This window comes from Bombina bombina, chromosome 4 (genome assembly GCF_027579735.1).
Source record: "Bombina bombina isolate aBomBom1 chromosome 4, aBomBom1.pri, whole genome shotgun sequence".
NCBI classification, from domain to species: Eukaryota; Metazoa; Chordata; class Amphibia; order Anura; family Bombinatoridae; genus Bombina; species Bombina bombina.
Window position 1 is genome coordinate 121,994,502 of NC_069502.1, and position 15,844 is coordinate 122,010,345.

Below are 15,844 nucleotides of genomic sequence, written 5' to 3' on the forward strand. Positions count from 1 at the left end.
CATGAGAGAGATGGATAGATAGATAGATAGATAGATAGATAGATAGATAGATAGATAGATAGATAGATAGATAGATAGATAGATAGATAGATAGATAGATAGATAGATAGATATAGATATACAGTATAGATATAGATAGATAGATAGATAGATAGATAGATAGATAGATAGATAGATAGATAGATAGATAGATAGATAGATAGATAGATAGATAGACGGACAGACAAACAATGTAATACAATGCTAATGTTAGTACAAGATGAGTATAGATTAAAACACACCGAAAATTAACTACTGGCCTTGTTGATCCAAATTTGTGAAAGTTGGGACTGTATTCAGGGGTAGAGAATGACTTGTCACCAGGCGCGGCCAAAGGAATTCCATTTCTAGAATCCTGGACTGTCAGACAGACAAACAGACAACTGGTAAGTCATGAGCTTTTACAATTCTGTATTTATTTAAAGACTCAAAGGTCGTTAATGCTATAATGGTAGTTTCTTACCTGTAACTCAAAAGTTGTTACTCAGTGTGGGTGTGGAACACAGCACAAAAACATTACCTCATGCTCTTGTATTAATTTGTCTAGTTTTAGTCTGTTTCATGTATCTGTATTTTTTACCATGAATCACTTTAATTTGGTGAACCTTTATAAATGCATAATAATAATAATAATAATAATAATTAGAAGCAAGCACTGGCATTATTGTATTACTAATGAATAGCTGTCCTGTGCACAACACAAGCTCTGTAGCTACATTAACAGCAGCTATTTATGGTGAGATTACACAGTTTATTCTAGAGTTCCTAGGTCTAGAATACAGCAGGCAAGATCTTGTATATAGTAGAGAAAACCATACTTTTGGGTTTCTATTGGGAATCCTATTACCATCTGAGTGACAATATTCCATTACATCACAATATGGAATTACCTTTAGATGTTACAAGTTTTGAATTTGTGTGAATCTAAGAAACAATCGAAACAAAATGTTTTACATTTCTGATTTAAATGTGATACTTGTGTCTATCAAGGAGATGTGATAAAAAGCTCCCTCTGCTGGATAATCAATCAGCTACAATTGCAAATACAAAAACAGTGTTAAAAAGTGTCACTAAAGTCCCTTTCGTGATTCAAATAACACATGAAATAAAATTAAAGGGCCAGTAAACCTAGGAAATAATGTTATATAATTCTGCACATAGTGCAGAATTATATAACATTAGCTTAGCTCCAGATTTCAAAAGGGAATAGATAAATAGATATAACGCAAAGTAAACAGAACACCGCTCTTGGCTCTACTGAGCGGGTCTGTTTTCTTCTGCTAAGTGCATCACGGGCACGCTGTCTATTCACAGCGCGCCCGATCGCGCTATTAAAATCAATGTAGCTCGCTCCCGCTCTGGTCTGGTAGCGGGAGCGAGCTACATTGATTTTAATACTGCGATCGGGCCGGCTGTGATTAGACACCGTGCCCAAATGCACTTCGGAGAAGAAAACAGACCCGCTCAGTAGAGCCAAGAGCGGTGTTCAGTTTTCTTTGCGTGATATCTTTTTAACTATTTACTTTTGAAATCTGGAGCTAAGCTAATGTTATATAATTCTGCACTATGTGCAGAATTATATAACATTATTTCCTAGGTTTACTGGCCCTTTAAAAAAACTAAATTTATGCTTACCTTATAAATTCATTTATTTCCAGGCATGGAGAGTTCACAACTTCATTCCAATTACTAGTGGGAATTCAACTCCTGGCCAGCAGGAGGAGTCAAAGAGCACCTGGGCAGAGCTGTTAAGTGTCACTTCCCTTACCCAAAATCCCCAGTCATTCGGACGATGGAAAAGCAAAAAGAAGATAACACAAGGGTATAAAGGTGCCTGAGGTTTGTACCAAAGAACTGCTGTCTTAAATTTAAATAAGGGAGGGTTGTGGACTCTCCATGCCCGGAAAGAAATAAATTTATCAGGTAAGCATACATTTTGTCTTCTTTTCTATGGCATGGAGAGTCCACAATTTTATTCTAATTACTAGTGGGAACCAATACCCAAACTAGTGGACACAGAATGAAAGGGAGGGATAGCAAGACAGGTAGACCTAAACAGAAGGCACCACCGCTTGAAGAACTTTTCTCCTAAAGGAAGCCTCAGCTGAGGCAAAAGTATCAAATTTGTATAATTTGGAAAAGGAATGCAATGAGGACCATGTGGCCGCCTTGCAAATTTGTTCCACAGAAGCTTCATTTTTAAAAACCCCTGAAGAAGGGACAGCCCTAGTGGAATGAGCCGTAATACTCTCAGGAGGCTGCTGTCCAGCTGTCTCATAAGCTATCTTGATAACACTTCTCAACCAGAAAGAAAGAATATTAGAAGGGGTTTTCTGACCCTTACTTTTATCAGAAAAAAACAACTAACAGGACAGTATAAAAGCAAATTAAATCATTTTAAAATGACATTTTGTTGATTATGATCAGCACATATTTATTTTTAAATTGTACAAATATGCCTCCTCTTCTTTTATCTTCTATATTGTTCAGTTTATTCTTTGAGATTTTGCAAAGTTTACTGATTAACCTTGGTCACATGGTCATCATCTGCACAATGCTTTAAGTGTGTATGACAACTGTGTGCCATTAACCCAGAGGGGCATTTTCAGAGCTGATCACGCAAAGCCCAGTAACAAGGTGGTATAGAAGAACAGCATTGTCTGGGGATTCCGTTCATGGCAGTGACATCACTTCACATGCGCGTGTCAACGTCACTAAGCCCCAGAAACCCAGAAGTAAAGGCACAAGAACGTAGCTGGATAGGGGAGGGAGCACACAACCCCTCAATATCAGCAACGCTTAAAAAAAACCCTACCACAACAGACCGTTTGAAAGGCAATCACCTGCTCTTTCAGACTGTGTGTGGGGTATAAAGTGTAAGCGCCATTTAGAAAAATTAAATAAATAAAAACAGGCGATTGTTTCTAGGCTTGAGATACATTGGGTAACTGTGACTTTTTTGGCTCTGTGAAGCATGTTTGCATAAGGAAGCCTGATAGCATGTAATTAAAGGACCAGTCAACACAGTAGATTTGCATAATCAACAAATGCAAGATAACAAGACAATGCAATAGCACTTAGTCTGAACTTCAAATGAGTAGTCGATTTTTTTTCTGACAATTTTAAAATTTATGTCTTTTTCCACTCCCCCTGTACCATGTGACAGCCATCAGCCATTCACAAATGCATACACGTACCATGTGACAGCCATCAGCCATTCACAAATGCATACACACTTACTCTTGCACATGCTCAGTAGGAGCTGTTGACTCAAAAAGTTTAAATATAAAAAGACTGCACATTTAGTTAATGGAAGTAAATTGGAAAGTTGTTTAAAATGGCATGTTCTATCTGAATAATGAAAGTTTAATTTTGATTGAGTGTCCCTTTAAGAAGCAGAATACTTTTTTCCTTTTCACCATCTCAGAGGTGCTAGATCAATCACTCCAGCACTCGCTCCAGTGCAAGAATATTATCCATTTGCAAGAACACTAGATGGCAGCACTATTTCCTGCCATGCAGTGCACCAGATGTCTACCTAGGTATCTCTTCAACACAGAATATCATGGCAACGTAGCAAATTTGATAATAGAAGTAAATTGGAAACTTTTTTTAAATGGCATGCTCTGTCTGAATTACACAATATTTTTTTTGGTGTTTAGTAACCCTTTAATGTATTTATTTTGTGCAACATTTTTTTAACCCCTATACTTTACACTAGGTCAGGCGTGCTAATCCATTGAGCTAACATTTTGTGATGCATGTGTCTATCAAGGAGATGTGATAAAATGAACTCTCTAAAAATGTGTGCACAGAAGCTCCCTCTGCTGGAAAATCAATCAGCTACCATTGCAAATACAATAACAGTGTTAAAAAGTGACACTAAAGTCCCTTTCCTGATTCAGATAACATATAACATAAAAAATAAAAAAGTCAATATACTTCCATTATCAATTTTTGCACACTTTTTGAAGCACCAGCTCCTACTGAGCATGTGTAAGAGTTCACAGTGTATATGTATATGAGTCTGTGATTCGTTGATGGCTGTCACATGATACAGGGGTCAGGGAAATGGAAAGGATTTTGAAATGTGTCAGAAAAAAATATACTATTGATTTGAAATTCAGAGTAATTGTTATCGCATTGTCTTCTTGTTGATTATGTGATTTACTGTAGTTAATCATCCCTTAATGTTCTATTTCAGTTTATCTGAAAGACAAAACAAATCTCATAACACTCCTGTATACTAAATAGAAATGACAAACTGTATCAATCATTCATTTCACTTTAGGGTAAATTGGAAAGATTTATATTATTCTTGTCAAGCGCCACCGTTTTCATTCAATGTTCAATTATCTTGAAATATGCATGCTTGTTAGCACAGTCACGATATTGCTTATCGCTACTCGCACTGCCTTTAGCGCACCACTTGTAAACTAGTCCATAATGGGCAAAATTCACCTTCCCTGCAGGTAGACAGTTTCGCAAGTAGTGAACATATCCATCTGCAATTGCCACTTACGATATTGCATCACAGGGTGAAATTTAACATGTGAGCTCGTATTACAAGTTGAAACTAAAGGCGATCGCTCGAACGCAATCATATTTGACGCTCAAATTTTTTATGCTACTTGAAAGTTTGCGTAAAGAATTTGGCCAGACTAAAACGTTGCACTAAACTAAAACGTTGCAAACTACTCTGCTACACAATTAACCCCAAAACCACCACAACCCCACATCACAAACTTCCCAGCTACACTATTAACCCCTAAACTGCCACACCTCCACATTGCAAACTATTCTGCTACACTATTAACCCCTAAACCACCACACCCCACATCAAAAATTACTCAGCTACACTATTAACCCCTAAACTGCCACAACCAGCATTGCAAAGTACCCCCTTACCTCCTAACAGCTAACACCCGTAACACCCCTAACCTTATACCCCCTAAGTTAGAATAATTTAAAAAAAACTACCATTAAAATAAAAAATCCTAACACTAAAAGTTACTGTAGCAATAGCTCGGAGAAGGACTTTTTGTAAGGCATTGTCCTAAAACAATTTATCTCTTTTTAAAATAAAAATACAACCCTGTTCATAAGTTATTTTGCTGTCAGATCATTTGCTTAAAGGGGCATGAAACACAATCCGCGAGATTACGAGTTTTGTGTTAGCCTTAAAAAGCAGCGTTGAGAGGTCCCAACGCTGCTTTTTTTCTAACGCTGGTATTACTAGTTTGGCAGGTAGAGGCTCACCGCTCACTTTTCTTCCGCGACTCGAGGCTACCGCAAATCCCCTTACGTCAATTGCGTATCCTATCATTTCTATGGGATTTGCCTAACGCTGGTATTACGAGTCTTGGAAGAAGTGAGCGGTAGACCCTCTCCTGGCAAGACTTCTACCGCATATAAAAGTCAGTCGTTAAGAGTTTTATGGGCTAACGCCGGAACATAAAACTCTTAACTAAAGTGCTGCAATGTACACTAAAACCCATAAACTACCTATTAACCCCTAAACCGAGGCCCCCCCCACATCGCAAACACTATAATAAATATTTTTAACCCCTAATCTGCTGACCGGACATCGCCGCCACCTACATTATACTTATGAACCCCTAATCTGCTGCCCCTAACATTTCTGACACCTACATTACATTTATTAACCCCTAATCTGCCGCCTACAACGTTGCCGCAACCTAACTACACTTATTAACCCCTAATATGCTGACCGGACATCGACACTACTTTAATAAATGTATTAACCCCTAAACCGCCACACTCCCACCTCGCAAACACTAGTTAATTTTTATTAACCCCTAATCTGCCTGCCATAACATCGCTGACACCTACTTAGATTTATTAACCCCTAATCTGCCACCCCCAATGTTGCCGCTACTATAATAAAGTTATTAACCCCTAAACCTAAGTCTAACCCTAACACCCCCTAATTTAAATATAATTTAAATACATCTAAATAAAATAACTACAATTAAATAAATTATTCCTATTTAAAACTAAATACTTACCTGTAAAATAAACCATAAGATAGCTACAATATAACTAATAATTACATTGTAGCTATCTTATGATTTATTTTTATTTTACAGGCAAGTTTGTATTTATTTTAACTAGGTAGAATAGTTACTAAATAGTTATTAACTATTTAATAGCTACCTAGCTAAAATAAGTACAAAATTACCTGTAAAATAAATCCTAACCTAAGTTACAATTACACCTAACACTACACTATCATTAAATAAATTACCTAAACTAATACAATTAACCCCTTAGTGACCAGAGCACTTTTCCATTTTCTGTCCGTTTGGGACCAAGGCTATTTTTACATTTTTGCGGTGTTTGTGTTTAGCTGTAATTTTCTTCTTACTCATTTACTGTACCCACACATATTATATACCGTTTTTCTCGCCATTAAATGGACTTTCTAAAGATACCATTATTTTCATCATATCTTATAATTTACTATAAAAAAAATGATAAAATATGAGGAAAAATGGAAAAAAACACACTTTTTCTAACTTTGACCCCCAAAATCTGTTACATATCTAAAACCACCAAAAAACACCCATGCTAAATAGTTTCTAAATTTTGTCCTGAGTTTAGAAATACCCAATGTTTACATGTTCTTTGCTTTTTTGCAAGTTATAGGGCCATAAATACAAGTAGCACTTTGCTATTTCCAAACCATTTTTTTCCAAAATTAGCGCTAGTTACATTAGAACACTGATATCTTTCAGGAATCCCTGAATATCCCTTGACATGTATATATTTTTTTTTAGTAGACATCCCAAAGTATTGATCTAGGCCAATTTTGGTATATTTCATACCACCATTTCACCGCCAAATGCGATCAAATACAAAAAATTGTTCACTTTTTCACAAATTTTTTCACAAACTTTAGGTTTCTCACTGAAATCATTTACAAACAGCTTGTGCAATTATGGCATAAATGGTTGTAAATTCTTCTCTGGGATCCCCTTTGTTCAGAAATAGCACACATATATGGCTTTGGCATTGCTTTTTGGTAATTAGAAGGCCGCTAAATGCCACTGCGCACCACAAGTGTATCATGCCCAGCAGTTAAGGGGTTAATTAGGGAGCTTTTAGGGAGCTTGTAGGGTTAATTTTAGCTTTAGTGTAGTGTAGTAGACAACCCCAAGTATTGATCTAGGCACATTTTGGTATATTTCATGCCACCATTTCACCGCCAAATGCGATCAAATTAAAAAAAACGTAAAATTTTTCACAATTTTAGGTTTCTCACTGAAATCATTTACAAACAGCTTGTGCAATTATGGCACAAATGGTTGTAAATGCTTGTCTGGGATCCCCTTTGTTCAGAAATAGCAGACATATATGACTTTGGCGTTGCTCTCTGGTAATTAGAAGGCCACTAAATCCTGTTGCGCCTCACACGTGTATTATGGCTAGCAGTGAAAGGGTTAATTAGGGAGTTTGTAGTGAGCTTGCAGGGTTAATTTTAGCTTTAGTGCAGAGATCAGCCTCCCATCTGACACATCCCACCCCCTGATCCCTCCCAAACAGCTCCCTTCCCTCCCCCACCCCACAATTGTCCCCGCCATCTTAAGTACTGGCAGAAAGTCTGCCAGTACTAAAATAAAAGGGTTTTTAAAAAAAAATGAATTTTTTTTTAGCATATTTACATATGCTACTGTGTAGGATCCCCCCCTTAGCCCCCAACCTCCCTGATCCCCCCCAAAACCGCTCTCTAACCCTCCCCTCTGCCTTATTGGGGGCCATCTTGGGTACTGGCAGCTGTCTGCCAGTACCCAGTTTACAATAAAAAGTGCTTTTTTTTGTGTTTTTTTGTTTTTTTCTGTAGTGTAGCTTCCCCCACAGACAAACCCCCACCACCTTGCTGATTGTTTAAATTTTATTTTTTGATATATTTTTTATTTCCCCATTTTCTGCAGTGTAGCGGTTCCCACCCGCTCCCTCCCCGTGCACGCGCCCGCCCCCACCCTCCCGTGCACGCGCGCGCGCCCGTGCGTGCCCCCAGCCACCCCCGCCCACGATCCCGCCCCCCTTCACATCCACATGGCCATCGATGGCCGCCACCCGCCTCCCGTTCCGGCTCCCACCCACCAACGCAGGTAGACACCGATCTCTGGTGCAGAGAGGGCCACAGAGTGGCTCTCTCTGCACCGGATGACTTAAAAAGGTTATTGCAGGATGCCTCCATATCGAGGCATCACTGCAATAACCGGAAAGCAGCTGGAAGCGAGCAGGATCGCTTCCAGCTGCTTTCCACACTGAGGACGTGCAGGGTACGTTCTCAGGCATTAACTGCCTTTTTTCTGAGGACGTACCCTGCACGTCCTCAGTCGTTAAGGGGTTAATTATAATTAAATACAATAAACTAAATTACGGGAAACCCCCCCCCCACACTAAATTACAGAAAATAAAAAAATTACAAGAAGTTTAAACTAATTACACCTAAAAAAAAAGCCCCCCAAAATAATAAAATTCCCTGCCCTACACTAAATTACAAATAGCCCTTAAAAGGGCCTTTTGCGGGGCATTGCCCCAAAGGAATCAGCTCTTTTACCTGTAAAAAAAAAGAAATACAATACCCCCCAACATTACAACTCACCACCCACACACCCCTACTCTAAAACACACCCGATCCCCCCTTAAATAAACCTAACACTACCCCATTGAAGATCACCCTACCTTGAGCCGTCTTCACCCAGCCGGGCACCACTGGTCATCCGATGGGGCAGAAGAGGATATACGGACCGGCAGAAGTCTTCATCCTATCCGGGCAGAAGAGTACATCCGGACCGGTAGACATCTACATCCAAGCGGCATCTTCTATCTTCATCCATCCGACGAGGAATGGCTCCATCTTTAAGACCTCTAGAGCGGAACATCTTTCTAGGCCGACGGACTAACGACGAATGAAGGTTCCTTTAAATGACGTCATCCAAGATGGTGTCCCTCGACTTCCGATTGGCTGATAGGATTCTATCAGCCAATCGGAATTAAGGTAGGAAAAATCTGATCGGTTGATTTAATCAGCCAATCGGATTGAAGTTCAATCCGATTGGCTGATTGGATCAGCCAATAGAATGCGAGGTCAATTCTATTGGCTGATTCAATCAGCCAATCGGATTGAACTTCAATCCAATTGGCTGATTGCATCAGCCAATTGGATATTTCCTACCTTAATTCCGATTGGCTGATCAGGCTATCAGCCAATCGGAATTAGAGAGACGCCATCTTGGATGACGTAATTTAAAGGAATATTTATTCGTCGGGTAGTCGTCGGCCTAGAAGGATGTTCCGTGCCGGAGGTCTTCAAGATGGAGCCGTTCCTCGTCGGATGGATGAAGATAGAAGATTCCGCTTGGATGAAGATGTCTACTGGTCTGGATGTCCTCTTCTGCCCGGATAGGATGAAGACTTCTGCCGGTCCGGATGTCCTCTTCTGCCCCATCGGATGACCAGTGGTGCCCGGCTAGGTGAAGACGGTTCAAGTTAGGGTGATCTTCAATGGGGTAGTGTTAGAGTAGGGGTGTGTGGGTGGTGGGTTGTAATGTTGGGGGGGTATTGTATTTCTTTTTTTTACAGGTAAAAGAGCTGATTACTTTGGGGCAATGCCCCGCTAAAAGCCCTTTTAAGGGCTAGTGAAAGAGCTGATTACTTTGGGGCAATGCCCCGCAAAAGGCCCTTTTAAGGGCTATTTGTAATTTAGTGTAGGGCAGGGAGTTTTATTATTTTGGGGGGCTTTTTTATTTTATTAGGGGGATTAGATTAGGTGTAATTAGTTTAAATTTCTTGTAATTTTTTTTATTTTCTGTAATTTTTTTTTTTTTTCGTAATTTAGTTTATTGTATTTAATTGTATTTAATTGTAGGTAGTTTAGGTAATTTATTTTATGATAGTGTAGTGTTAGGTGTAATTGTAACTTAGGTTAGGATTTATTTTACAGGTAATTTTGTACTTATTTTAGCTAGGTAGTTATTAAATAGTTAATAACTATTTAATAACTATTCTACCTAGTTAAAATAAATACAAATTATTTTACAGGTAAGTATTTAGTTTTAAATAGGAATAATTTATTTAATTGTAGTTATTTTATTTAGATGTATTTAAATTATTTTTAAATTAGGGGGGTGTTAGGGTTAGACTTAGGTTTAGGGGTTAATAACTTTATTATAGTAGCAGCGACGTTGGGGGTGGCAAATTAGGGTTTAATAAATGTAAGTAGGTGTCGGCGATGTTAGGGCAGGCAGATTAGAGGTTAATAAAAATTAACTAGTGTTTGTGAGGCGGGAGTGTGGCGGTTTAGGGGTTAATACATTTATTAAAATGACGGCGATGTCCGGCCGGCAGATTAGGGGTTAATAAGGGTAGTTAGGTTGCGGCGACGTTGGGGGGGCAGATTAGGGGTTAATAAATATAATGTAGGTGTCGGCGATGTTGGGGGCAGCAGATTAGGGGTTCATAAGTATAATGTAGGTGGCGGCGGTGTCCGGAGCAGCAGATTAGGGGTTAATAGTATAATGTAGGTGGCGACGATGTCGGGGGCGGTGGATTAGGGGTTAATAAGTGTAAGATTAGGGGTGTTTAGACTTGGGGTTTATGTTATGGTGTTAGGTGCAGAAATATTTTTTTTCCCCATAGGAAACAATGGGGCTGCGTTAGAAGCTGGACGCTGCTTTTTTGCAGGTGTTAGTTTTTTTTTTCAGCCAGCTCAGCCCCATTGTTTCCTATGGGGAAATTGTGCACAAGCACGTTCAGCCAGCTCACTGCTGACTTAAGAAACGCTGGTATTACAGTGAGATGTGGAGCTAAATTTGCTCAACGCTCACTTTTCTGAGGCTAATACAGCCATTCAGAAAACTTGTTATACCAGCATTGACTTAAGTGAGCGCTGGAAAAAAAAGGTTTGTTAGAACCGCAAGTCTTTACCGACAAAACTCGTAATCTAGCAGAAAGTAATTACAAGATTTTTGTGCTTTCTTACAATAACAAACTAGGTAAGTGCTATTTTTTTCTGAATGAGTTAACACTATGTTTGCTGCAAATGTTTTTCAATAGCCAAATTTCACCCTGCAATTGCCTTATTTGAGCCAATTAGGACCAGTTGCTGGAGTAGACACAGCTTTCCCCTGTCATGTTACCATAAATTCTATTTTTTGTGGTTTCGGATCTCTGCTAAGGCCAATTAGGGACAGGTATGCTGAAGCGTAAAGCTTGTGAAATCTACAGTGTGCATTTCCAGTTTGCAGGATTGGGAAAACCCTCAATATACTATAATATATATATACTTAAAGCGAAGCTAAACCCAAAATGTTTCTTTCATGATTCGGGTATAGAATACAATTTTAAACATCCGAATTTACTTCTATTATCTAATTTTGCTTCATTCTTTAGATATCCTATGTTGAAGAACTATCAATGCACATTGGTGAGCCAATTACACGAAGCATTTATGTGCAGCCACAAATCAGCAGCTACTGAACCTATCTAGATATGCTTTTCAGCTAAGAATATTAAGATAATGAAGCAAAGTAGATAATAGAAGTAAATTAGAAAGTTGTTTAAACTCTACCTCGAACTATATCCTAAAATACAAATGTAAAAGTAGGACAAGATACATGTCCATCATACCGAAAATAAGTTGGTTCATAGTTTATAGTTCATGGGAGGAGCGCACTGACAGGCTGTGCATATATAAGCCTAACAATTGAGAAGGACTAATACTCTTGAAAAAGTTTTGCTGGTGTGAAACGAGACGCGTAGAGACTTTTTGTCCATAGGAGGCCTCCGTACTTTCAGTATTGTACAATATTGTGCATGAAAGCAGACACAGAGGGATTGTTCTGTGGTATGTTTTTTACCTATTTTAATATTAACGTACTGACTCTCTCCTGAACGGATGGACCACCGTGCAATCACTGACTAAATAAGGGGGCAATAGAAGTGGACAGAGACTTTACCCACTCGCATTCTATCCCCGCAAGACTGTAACTTCAAAGTGGAACGGAGACTGAGACAGCTTTTTACTATATGTGCATATGTATCTTTTTTATCTTGTGAGTAGATACTCATTATAGGGGCCATTAAATGTATTTGTTTTAATACAGTTGAGTCGGGCTGTGCACCTGTTCCTTTCTATCTCCTATAAAATTGCATACTCTTTCTAAATCATGAAAGAAAAAATGTGGGTTTCATGTTCCTTTAAAGATCAAGAGGACATAAAAAATTATAGTGCAAAGTATTTTACTATGCATGATTAAATATTTTATATTAAAATCTCGAAGTGTTTCATGTCCCTTAAATTGCTGATAAATACTATGCAGTATGCATTTATATACATATATACGCATTTATATACATATATATAACAGTGAAGATCCAGATCAAGAGCACTCACTTCCTTATTTAACATCCACCGGGGTGCATATGCAAAAATGTATTCAGAATCAAGAGTCACGAAGACAATGCAGCACTCATCATTTTTTTCAGCATGTAAAATTCAGCTTTATTTAAAAAATGTTAAAATTCCATAGCTCAAATGTTTCGGTGTCTGTCTGACACCTTTCTCGATGGGTTAATATCCAACAAATTACGGCATAAGAAACATACTAACCACACCCCTATTTATACCCCATCATTAACAGTTCCTTTTTGCTGCAGCCAATCCGGATACCCGTACGCATCACGCGTAGTATGTTGAACTTCAGCAAAGCCACATGACTATGTACAACCAGCAGGTTGCAATAGCACTACAAAGATAATATGGGGATGCCCTATATAGTTTGTATTATAGTGTACATTCAGGCTAGAGTGCTCGTGCATATACAAAATTTACAGAGTTAAGGCAAAGAAATTTGAACGAAACGTATGCACATATATAGCACTTCTGTCTCCCCTTAAGTTAAATACATCATTGTGCAAGGGGTAGAAAACTTAGTCTATAATTAAAACATAGCTTTTATTGCTTAAATTAAAACAGATGTGTGAAGTTTAAAATATAAATAGGATTCTAAGATGCGTTATCAAGATGTTATTTCTGCATCACTGATACCTATAGCGGATTACCAAGTAGTGTATTGGATGGTGTATGTAAACTCATATACTCAGGGTGGAATGATAATCAACACTGGGCCAATCAAAGTTGAAATATCAGGATGTTGAGGGGTGCCAGTAACCACTAGGATTCTCTATACCGGATGTTTAATAACTATACACTGGCATAGATAGCTAATACCATTTAATAATAGTTAATAATATCAATCTGTAGGGTGTATAGATTCAAGTAGAAATAACTATCATTAAAGGATAAATATTGAATTCCTGAATTATGCCAGTAAGATAGGCCTGACCTAATAAAGGATTAAAAAGATAAATATGGTTGTTTAACAATATTAACAGTTGCTACAAAGTGAATTACGATAGGCAGATTGGTATTATTCACATAGGATAAGTATATAATGTTGAGAAAGTCTGCAGCAATTGGAGGCTGGTAAATATATGCATCAACCTTTTATTAATGCGCTATTGCCCTTGTGCACCTGTTGGTATATTATGTTATACAAAGTTTCCAATATAATTAGAAGCTGATGAATACATAAATTAGTCCTATATAGTTCTGACAATGTTAATAATACTATGGATGCCTGCAGGAAAATAATCACCGCGTAAGTGATAATTCTGGTTAGGTTTGTGTTACATTTGTAGTTGCAGTTATGGAACTAAGACCTCAGTCACTCGAATATCTATATTATCTATGTGTCATATACATTATTGTAAGATTATTGCACAATAAATTGCAACAAACAGGCGGAGTGTATATCACTGGTTGTTAGTATGCAACGCTATGCAAGCCCACACAGTATTAGGAGCTAATAAATGAGTGAATAAATCTCTTTGATCTAGTGGTTATTCCGGTTGTTTTATATTCAAATATTATGAATAGGGGTATAGTGTAACTTTTTATATATGTCTGCCCTAGAAAAGCTCCAAATTTGAAGGACATGTTGGTCCACAATGATCCAACAAGATGCTACCAGAAGACATCCTGGTTGGATGGAAGAAAATTAGGTTGCCATAAATGTTGTGACTGTATACGTTTATGCCTGTAATGTTGATAGACTATATACCTCCATTAAAAAGAGGAGGAGATAGACACAAGCGGCTGCTCCAAACTGAGACCCAATGGATTTATCGATTGGACACAGTAGCCCCAAAAGGACTCAATACAATGCTGGATCTCAGTTTATTTTTTTGAATTAACTGAGCTAGCTTAGTTGAATCTGGATTATGGCCTAAGGGCCATAACGCTTTGTTGCCCTGAGTCTGTGGCACTGACATGAGTCTATACCATACTCTGTGAGATTTGAAGTTGTCAGTAAGCTTTAGCACCTGTGTTTATATATAGCAGTGTGTTTTTAAGGGTGGGCTGTCTCTTTAACTTAAGGGATCAGCTGGTTTGCTGCAGGCGATCAGACAGAGCGGGTGCCATGTACACTGTAAGTAGAGAGTGGTGACATCATTGTCACGTGATTGAACACGATTAAATAGGTGCTTTGCTGAAGTTAAACATACTACGTGTGATGCGTACGGGTATCCGGATTGGCTGCAGCAAACAGGAACTGTTAATGATGGGGTATAAATAGGGGTGTGGTGGGTATGTTTGTTATGCCGTAATTTGTTGGATGTTAACCCATTGAGAAAGGTGCCAGACAGAAACCAAAATATTTGGGCTATGGAATTTTAACGTTTGTTAAATAAAGCTGAATTTTAAATGCTGAAAAAAACGGTGAGTGCTGCATTGTCTTTGTGACTTTTGATTTTATATATATATATATACTCACCTTCCACTTTAATAGGTACACCTTGCTAGTACCAGGTTGGACCCCTTTTGCCTTCAGAACTGCCTTAATTATTTGTGGCATAGATTTAACAAGGTGTTGGAAACATTCCTCAGAGATTTTAGTCCATATTGACATGATAGCATCAAGCAGTTGCTGCAGATTTGTCGGCTGCACATCCATGATGCGAATCTCCCATTCCACCACATCCCAAAGGTGCTCTATTGGATTGAGAAGATGGGTATACTGTAGTCATAAAGGGATGGACATGGTCAGAAACAATACTCAGGTAGGCCGTGGCATTTTAACAATGCTCAATTGATACTAAGGGGCCCAAAGTGTGCCAAGAAAATATCCCCCACACTATTACACCACCACCAGCCTGAACCATTGATACAAGGCAGGATGGATCCATGCTTTCATGTTGTTTACTCCAAATTCTGACCCTACCATCTGAATGTCGCAGCTGAAATCGAGACTCATCAGACCAGGCAACATTTTTCCAATCTTCTATTGTCCAATTTTGTTGAGCCTGTGCGAATTGTAGCCTCAGTTTCATGTTCTTAGCTGACAGAAGTGGTGCCCTGTGTGGTCTTCTGCTGCTATAGCCCATCTTCTTCAAGGTTCAATGTGTTGTGCACTCAGAGATGGTATTCTGCATACCTTGGTTGTAACGAGAGGTTATTTGAGTTTGAACTTTGAACTTCAACAAATCGTCTTCACCACGTCTAGATGCCTAAATGCATTGAGTTGCTGCCATGTGATTGGCTGATTAGCAATTTGTGTTACCAAGCAACTGAACAGGTGTACCTAATAAAGTGGCCAGTAATTGGCTGAACTTAAAGGGAAAGCTAACCCATTATCGTATTTCTCTCTCTGGGCACGATGATCTAAAGCTCTCACCTCAAGCGAGTTGATCTAAGAAATCTTGTCAGTAC

The 15,844-nt window shown here is 38.5% G+C and overlaps 1 protein-coding gene across 1 annotated transcript in view; it reads right to left on the reverse strand.

Moving 5' to 3' along the window:
* SPATS1 (spermatogenesis associated serine rich 1) overlaps positions 1-15,844 on the reverse strand; it is a 62,416-nt gene that overhangs the window by 11,358 nt on the left and 35,214 nt on the right. The window contains exon 5 of the mRNA XM_053711155.1: positions 282-399. Coding sequence (XP_053567130.1) covers positions 282-399 — 118 coding nt within the window. The remainder of the gene's footprint in view (positions 1-281; positions 400-15,844) is intronic.